Source organism: Pteropus vampyrus, unplaced genomic scaffold (assembly GCF_000151845.1).
Source record: "Pteropus vampyrus isolate Shadow unplaced genomic scaffold, Pvam_2.0 Scaffold30, whole genome shotgun sequence".
In the NCBI taxonomy this organism is placed as follows: domain Eukaryota; kingdom Metazoa; phylum Chordata; class Mammalia; order Chiroptera; family Pteropodidae; genus Pteropus; species Pteropus vampyrus.
The window spans coordinates 9637026-9646251 of record NW_011888811.1 but is presented as its reverse complement, the minus strand read 5'-3'; the positions used below and the strand labels follow the sequence as shown (position 1 = coordinate 9646251).

The following is a 9226-nucleotide window of genomic DNA, read 5'->3' as shown; positions in this document are numbered from 1 at the left end:
CTAGAGATGATTTTTATATTTTTAAATGATTCCATTTTAAAAAGTTATATAAGTACCTACGTAGAGTATTGATTTTGCCTGTTGTTGAGCAATACCTTAAATATTTACTATCTGCCCCTTTAAGTAAAAGTTTGCTGACTCCTGATGTGGTATGAAGAATAAGATAACTCCAGCATAGACTTTTGAGTTAGAAGACCTGAGTTTGAATCCTGACTCTTCCACTACTAGCTATGTGGGTTTGGGCAACTTTCTCAACAGCTCTGTGCTTCAGTTTCTTCATCTACTTTTAAAAAAGGAGAGAAGAGGGAATACTAACGATAGTACCTACCTCCAGAACTGCTGTGAGTAAAGCCCTTGGAACGAACCTGGACCGTAGTCAGCACTCCATAAACGTTAGCTAGCTTAAAATGTTTTCTGATCATCGGTAAAGGTATTTCTTAAGGTTAGCCTTCCTGACAACATAATTTGACACAGCACTGAGTTTAGGTGCATGGGATGTGGAGCCAGGCTGCCAAGGTGAAAATCCCAGTTCTGCTAATTATTAGTGTGTAGCTTTCAGCAAGTTCCTTGACTTTTCAGTGTCTCCATTCCCTCAGCTATAAATTCTGACTAATAACAGTCATAGGGTTATTGTGTGAACTAAATGAGTTATGATGTATCAGACATTTAGGACAATACCCCCCAAAAAGCACTCAATCAGTATTACTGTTATTATTGTTATTTAACCTGAAGCCCTGGATTTGCAGGAGAATTGAGTTCAAATATTAATGTCTCTAAGTAGTTATGGGGACTAAGGGTAAGCAAACCATTTGGAACCGCAGGAGCCACATTGCCTCTATCTGAAAAATAAGAATAAAAATGCAAATCTTATCTTCTTCCAAGGTTATTGTGAGTCTCAAATGGGATGTAAACAAGCAAGTGCTGGGTAAACTGAAAAAAAACTCTCAAGTGTAACAGTCACGAGGCAAAGAACAAACACTAAAGTAAAAAGTAATCGAAAGAGCCCCAACTATGTACACCGTCCGTTCTCCCTCTGTGAAGGGGTTTCACTCATAGGAAGTTAAAGCTAGAAGAAACATGAAAGATAATCTGTCTAGTTCTCCAGTTTTTATATTTGTTTTTTTCTTTTTTCAGCAGGAGAGTCTCTTTCTTTTTCTTTTCCTGCCATAATCTTACTTTGAAACCACAGATCTAGAAGGGATAGAAGCAAAGTTGTTGTGGTTGAAGGTGGGAGAGATGCAGGAGGGGATCTCACCTACTTAGTCTTTCCATTACCTCTAAGGCACTTTTGTGGGTCCACTAACCCTATCTAATAATCTCATTGCAAAGTGGGGACACCGAGGCTCAGGTGAGGGTTTTGCCCAACTTAAGGACACACAACTAACTTGAGTCAAAGCCAGACATGAGCCTGAATCTGCTGATACCTAAATCCAACACACACCCCACCATGAATGTGTGTACTTAGGGAAAGGGGCCATTTTTCTGACTATTCTGAGTACTAGTCACTCCAGCTCACACAGCTGGGTCCAGTTTCAAGGAGCTAGAAGTTTGGTGGCCTAGATCGATTGATCTGAAAATAACTCTTCTCCTGGTGCCAACCCTTTTCAGAAACAAGGAATAATAACAGTTTGGTGCCCAAGTATCATCCTAATTTCTGGATGGATGGGAGATGGAGGTGCTGTGCTCAGCTGGAGAAGCTTGCTGTTGGCTGTGCCCACTACGATCCGACAAAGAATGGTGAGACACTGAGAATCCCCTTTCTTCTTTAGAAAATGAATGACCTTTCTACTAGTAGAAAGTAAAAGCTCTCCGCTTCCCATCATCAATTGTGTCAGAGATTGAATGTAAAATTCTACATTTTCAGAATTTTCAGAGGGGAATCATCTGCCTCTACTACCTGCCTGTTGATTTTTTTTTCTTCTCATCTCAAAACATGTCTTTTTACCTTCTTGCTACTCAAAGCATGGTCCTTGGACTAGCAGCATCGACATCATGTGGGAGCCAGTTAGAAATGCAAACTCTCTGGCCCCATTCCAGGTCTACTGGATTAGAATTTGTATTTTAACAAGATCTCCAGAAGATCCGTGTGCACAGTAATGTTTGAGAAGCACTGCTATAACCTTCAAGCTAGGAAATGTGAATGGCATGGTCCACTTAAATCTTAAGTTGTAGGGACAGCCTTAAGAGGTATATAATATTTATTTTTTACAGAGTCATCACAGCACACAGGTGTTTAATTACACAAGTTCAACTCTATACACTCAGTAGGGTGGGAGGAAAAAGTAAAACCAAAACAACTGTTTATTTTGCAATGTGGCTTTTTTTCACCTCCTCTTCTAACTTGCCGTTGACCTGCACGATCTCAGAGAAAAGGAGACTACAGCCTGAACATGACAGACATTGTTTCTTGGCCTTTGAGCTCTAAGGCCCAGATCCTGGGGATTGGAATACAACTCTATTTCACCTTATGTGATGACTTTGGGACCTGAACCCCCAATGAAGTGCAGTTCCACTCTGATGCACTTTGATGTGCATTATGCTCCCATTCATCGCAACCATGCGATGTTAAAGAAAGAGAAGGCTTGAGCAGTTCGGCACGCTCGAGGTCACACAGCTAGGACATGCTCTGCAAAGCCACTCTTGAATAGGAATGATGGATCACCTGGGTTGTTTTGCTTCCATTCCCCTCTCCATTCAACCTCTCTTACCCTAGTTATCTTTTCTCATCTGTCAGTTTCTTTTTTGCACTGAAACCTAGAACCTCAGATTGACAACCCAAGGCAGATGTGCTAAATGTAACACATGGCTGGATTTTCCGTGGCTTCCTGAGTCATAGGAAGCCACGGAACTTCGTACTACTTTAAAAACTATTGCTTCTCGCCCTCCACCTAGGAAGAGGAAGTTTAAGGTTACCAGTCCCTTGGCCCAGAGAATAATATTCACTTAGTTTTAGAAGTCACCAATCCTCCACATTAACCCTGTTGACCATACCCCCAAAGGTACATAATGAAAAGGAAATGGAAGGTTTTATGTGGGGAGAATCCACCACAATGACATGATGGCATTGGCTGACCTCAGTGAGTGACAATCCCTCCCAAAGTCAGAAATCTGATCTCCAAATTCCTGCCAGCACCTTGCTGTGGGCCCTTGAATGAGTCACTTGGCCATTACACATCCTAATATCTCAAATACCTCTAAAATATTAGGGGATGTTTTTGGGACCCTAACATGAAATTTTCACTAAGCCCCGTTCCAGTTTTGAAATTCTTTGAATTTGCATTTCCATTTTGCTGTCTTCACCATGCGTGGCACAGAGCTTCCCCTTCAGGGCACACAGTATTTCCCTCCACCGAGTGCAGATACATGACTGAGGCGTGAAGAGTGTCTGAATGACTCACTAGGACAATGCCCGGGGAGGGCTGGTCATGCTGAGCTCCTCCCCACATGAAGCCAGGGCCTAACCACTGTGCAGTCACTGCCAGTGGTCCTGCCTTTGTGTGTCCATCTGCAGCCATCTCCCCATCTGGCCACATCCTCATCGTCCTCTTTCTGACTTGGTTTAAATAACCTCATGCACTACCGCTGGCAGAACTGAAGGCAGAGGTTGTGAGAAGCACACTGCACACCGCACACAGCACGTGATCACTTGCTCTGGGCGAAGCCTTCTAGGGTTCCGGTGCGGGGCACACATACAGTGCTGGGTCTGAGAGCACAGAGCAAAAAAGCCTCAGGGTGAGTCCCAGCACCATCACTTCCTTGCTATGTGACTTCATATATGTTACTTAACCACTCTGAGGCTCTAAGCCAGTTTCCTCTTCTGTAAAATGGGGACAATGACAATAAGTAGTCACTTTATGGGGTTGTAGAAAGCTCTTAGCATGGCTGCTGGCACTTACGGAGCTCTCGATAAATGACGATTGTGTCTGCTAGTCTTTCTTATTCGTGGACAAAGAATGTGAAGCTGAGCTATAACGGTATGTAGGTACATGTCTGGGAAGCAGCAGAGGTGGTTGAGTAAAAGTGGAAGAAATGAAAAGAAAGCGAAAAACGAAGAGAAAGAAGAGAGAAGAAAGGAAAGAAAGAATGAAGATAGGAGAGGTAAAGAGAAGGAGACGTGAGACTTGGAGACACAAAGAGATAAATGGGGGTGAGCGTGCTGTTTGGGAGAGGTGTTAAAGTAACTAAAAGTGACTCCAGCTTCTCAAAAAGCAGCACAGTGACCACCCCCTCGCCCGCCCCCTCCTGAAGCCCACAACAGCATCAGGAAGCCAGTGAGTCACTGTTCCCCTGAGTCACCCATTCCCACTCCTGGGCTTAGCTGGTGGCAGGTGCCTTTGTGGAAGTCTCTATGCCTACAGGGAAGGACACAAGCCTAGCCCTTGTGTCAGCAAACTTTGGATTAGGCTTTGCCTGGGAACACAGAAAAAGAGGCCCAGAATATTGGCTTCTGGAAATTCCTGGTGTCTCCTAGAAAATGAAATGGGGAACCAGCAGGTTGAAAGATACAGCAGAGATTCTGACAAGGCCGATATTCATTGCTCTGTGTCTCACTATCTCCTTCTGGCCCCTTTTCTTCTGCTGAAAAGCCCCCTGACTGCTCACCCCCTGTTGCGGACATTCGGTTTCAGGTTCATTTTCTTTTGCTGTTTTTCTCATTTCAGCTTCAAAGAAGCCTCTTCCTCCTACTCCTGAAGACAACAGGGTGAGTGAGCACTCAACTCTGGGTACAGGTGGGGCCACAGTGCTGTCGGCTGCTTGTCTGGCCTGTTTCCACTTGCATTTTTCCTGTCTGCCCAGATTCCTCATGCCCTGGGCAAAAGCAACCGACTGTTGTGATTCGGCTGAACTCAAATCCTGGGTTTCGGGGGCCTGACCTGTCTCATGGGTCTGTTCACGTAGAAGGACCACTCGGCTGCTAAATCTTCACCTCACTTTATTTACTTCGACGAACACATCACACCGTGCATCCAGCCACCTGATGGCTTAGGAGTATCATAGCAGCTCACATCTATGTAAAATGGCATGTTTACACCTTGACACACAGGCACTTTGGAAGTATACCTTTGATGATACTTTATATTTTTCAAAGCACTTTCACACTTTTACTATCTATTTCATTTCTCCTTGGACTCTGCCATTTGGCTTCTCAGACTCCTCGGAGGAGCAGCCTCCATGCCGTGTCAGCACTCTGACCATAGGGCCTTCGCAATCTAGTTTCGATCACACATCTAAATCCATTGTAACATTTCTCTCCTGGAGCCACTTGAATTCATTTCTCCCTTCATTTGCATGCTCTGTCCCCTAAGGGGTGGTAGCATCTTACACTGGCACCTAGAGAAGCTCTATTTCTAATCCAGCCTGAGCGAATGGGCCTGAGGCTCTGTGTGAGAGTGACCTTAGAACAGAGCTGGTCTAAAACCAGAGGGTTGAGGGTGGCTGTTTTTGATCTGGATGAAGAATATTCATGATCAGAGTAATTGACAATCCCAGGCCTCTAAGCCTGTGGGTGCAAACGAGGTCATGTTTCACATCAGCTTCTCTTGGCCCCCCTGCTCACACACAAACTCAGCCCTTCCTTCAAGGTCCCTCCTCATCAACTCAGAAGGGGTTCCTGAGGGGTGACTCAAGACCACGTCCGCCTGTGTTCTTTCTCCTTGGCTCCCTGCCACTGCTGTGGGGGGCGGGGGCAGTCCGTCTCAGCCTGGTGGAGCTCTCTTCAGCCACTCATCCACTCATGCTTCAACTTACCTCCTGGGCGCCCAAGCAGATTCTCAGTTTCTCCAAATGGCTGTCTCTTCATTTTCTCACACTAATCTAGTGGTTCCTAACCCAATACTCCCTTTTTATGCCAAATATTTTGCAAAGCCCCTTTTGTTAACCTGAAAAAAAAATTCATAGATAATACAACTTACATAAGCACGTACATTGAAAAGAATCAATATATGCTCTAATTGTAACTTTGAAAAGAGAAGAAAACTAATTTACACAAAATAACATGTGTTTCTGCATACAAATACTGAGGCATGACTATCCTGGAAGACATAATGAAATAGTCCCTTGTTTGCCCCTGTGGGTCACATTCCAGTGAATTAGGCAGTTCAATTGCAACTGATGCGGGAATGTTGTACTTGTGACTCGAAACTGTGTTACCATCTGTGATATGATTTTCCAAAACGAAGAACAACTCTTGGTAAAGTTCTGAATTAAACATAGTCTTCCCTCAATGTGCAATATGGATGCATTCCTAGGAAACTGAATACTTTGTACAGGGTAGAGGTATTACTGTATATTTTATTATAAGCAGGTTTCTCGCCACCTGAATATCTAACGGGACATTCAAAAGTTGTACAGGATGTGGGATACTGCAGAGAGTTTTGCATTCTCGGCCCTCTTCTATTAAATGCTAGTAGCACACCTCAATCTCTGTGACATTCAAAACGCCCCCACAGGTGTCCAAAACGCCCCCCGTGGAAAGGTAGCGGTGTGGTTTGAGAACCTTGCTCTGGGGGATTAACCAGTTAGTTGGGCCTCTAATGAGATGAATGCCATGTCATATCCCTCCTTTATCTTCAGATGCCCTAGAACACAACTCCTTCTTCCATTAGCTCTTAGGGCAAAAGCCTCGGACCCATCAACTCCTGTTCATAGAAACCAATATACCATGTCACACGCTCCAGAAATATCTATGCTTTAAATTCCAGTCTGGGCTCAGCTGGGTTGACGTACACAGCAGTATGACAAGTCTCCCTTTTTTTTTTTTTTTTTTTAGCTTTAGTATTTTTATGCTATCAAATGCTTCAATGTACTCAGAGAACTTTTGATTTTTGACAACACATCTCATTCTAGACAGCAATCTCAATCTCTTTCCATATTTACTCTCTCACGAAATCTACCAACCCATAGCAGGTGTGGCCATCCCGAACTCTTGTGATCGTTTGCCTTACAATCTCTTTTTCATGTCCTCAATATTTCATCCTAAGAAGGATACTGAGAAGTAGAGACATAGGCAAAAGCGTCCGCAAGAGGAAGAAGGAAGCCCATGTGCTGTAGCAGAAAGAGCATTAAGACTAATTCAAATGCTAAACTTGACCACATCCATTGCCCCAGCTAGGCCTCAGTTTCTCCATTCAAAACAAAAGAGTGGATTAAATGATCTCTCAGAGGCATTCCTGCTCCAATAGCCTATGATTCAGATAAACCCACAAATCAAATCAGAAAAGCATGGACTACATGATTTGGTGTTGACTGTATCACCTTTGACAAGAATGTGATGCTTCTGGCAAAGAGGCTGCAAAATGTGACATGATATAACTAGAGAAACCAGAAAACTTTCGTGAAAAACATGTGGCTGCTTGGAATTCACTGTGGTCAGAATTTACCTCATAGAATGGGAGGGGTGTTGAATTTTAGGTATTGAACATCTCTGTGTGATATTCAGCACCATAATCCTAACTCATAAAGAAAACCAACTAGAGGAAGACAAATGGTCTCAGCAAATACCTCCAATGGATTATGGGACCTGGCGTTTGATCTGGCACTGATCCAGGAGCAAGTTACAGCTCAGGGCCTCGCTGACCTTGCTCTGCAGTTCAGCTCCTTTCTACATCTTTGCTTGATTTTGTTGTCTCCCTTCTCCAGCGATCACTTCATGAGCATGAAGAAACCCTGGTCATTGCCTTGTATGACTACCAAACAAATGACCCCCAGGAGCTGACGCTACAGCGCAATGAGGAGTACTACCTGCTGGACAGTTCTGAGATTCACTGGTGGAGAGTTCAAGACAGGAATGGGTAAGGCATCTTTGTGGTTGCTGTCCAGCATTTGGGGTGAAGTGAGAACAAAGGAAATGCTGGAGGCTTTGTCCTGCCTCTTAGCGTGACCACCGCACTGAGCTAGGAGAGGAGAGCCGAGGCAGAAGGAAAAGGAAGGAAGAAGTAACTGAGGGGTGTCTTTCTGCTCCTCAGAAGTAGCTGGGAGGCAGCGACTAGCTATCATTGCTTCCTGCACCCCATCAAGCTTTCCCAGTCCTTAAACTCATCTAAAAATCTCCAAGGTTTTTCCAGTGACATCCACAGTTTGGGAGATTGGCAATTTGTTCCACAAAGAAGCACTATTGCTCTTGAGTGTTTAAGTAAGAGTGAAGGTACATCCTATTGTGAAGGGCTTATTTTTGGTGGGAAGAAGAGCTGTGCAGAGATGGTGCAAATTAGTAGTCACATTAAGAAGCATCAGGAAGAAGATACCGAACTAAAGATTTAGCTCCACCAACAATCTTTGAACTAGCCATCCAGATAATTCATGGAGAAAATAAGGTTGCACAAATACCATTACCCACGATGGGACTTTGGAATAAAAATTCTTATGAGCCCTTCTCTGATCCGAAGCACAGTAAAATTATTATTAACCTTCAGAATGCTTTGGGATGTGTATGTGTATGACTTAGATACTGGTGCTTTGTTTAAAGGCATCAGATTCACGCTGCTTTATAAGGCTTTATTTTTTTCCTTTTCATATATCAGAGGTATTTACATACCTTGGAATGTTCTCTAGAATAGGATTTCAGTGACCACATAAATCCAATCCAATACAAAAAAATGAACCATAATTTAGCAAATTCTCTTGTTGGGCTCTTAAGTTATTTCCAATATTTTGCAAATATTAAGAACACTTGAATGAACAGTCTTGTATTAATATTAAGGGTTTAAATTTTTTAAATATGAGGTTATTATTAGTTTAAAAATATAAAAAAGAGAGAAAAATGCTCCATCATTGAAACATCTGGCTAGCTTATGTCAATATTTTATTTTTAAAAAGTAAGTCGAGAGAAATATACATGAAAAATAAGTCACTCTTCATTTGTTTCTATATTAATTCCGAAAGTAATGATTATTAATATTTGCTTATGTAATCTAGACAAACAAAAATTACACATATACAAATGCAGTCTTTTAAAAATTTCCACTAAAGTGGTCCATTCTGCTTTTCACCTTGCTTTTAACCTTCAATGATATATGTTAGCATATTAGCAGCTATAAATCTACCTTACTTTAAAAATAATTGCTTAGTTTTAAAATGTACACATGTATTATTTTGCTCCTCTTAATATTGTTTAAGTATTTAAATAATCTTTTATGGTGAGTCATTTAGTTTCCAAGTTATTTGTTTTCTTTGCTATTTTAAATAAGGCTGCTCTGAAGATCTTGTATTGTTCATTGGCAATCTTTTG

The 9226-nt window shown here is 42.5% G+C and overlaps 1 protein-coding gene across 1 annotated transcript in view; it reads left to right on the top strand.

Annotated features, from left to right (window-relative positions):
* The window catches only part of ITK (IL2 inducible T cell kinase), a 50899-nt gene that overhangs the window by 18244 nt on the left and 23429 nt on the right, over window positions 1–9226 (top strand). Inside the window, exons 4-6 of the mRNA XM_011356788.2 lie at window positions 1609–1737; window positions 4662–4702; window positions 7639–7790. Coding sequence (XP_011355090.1) covers window positions 1609–1737; window positions 4662–4702; window positions 7639–7790 — 322 coding nt within the window. The remainder of the gene's footprint in view (window positions 1–1608; window positions 1738–4661; window positions 4703–7638; window positions 7791–9226) is intronic.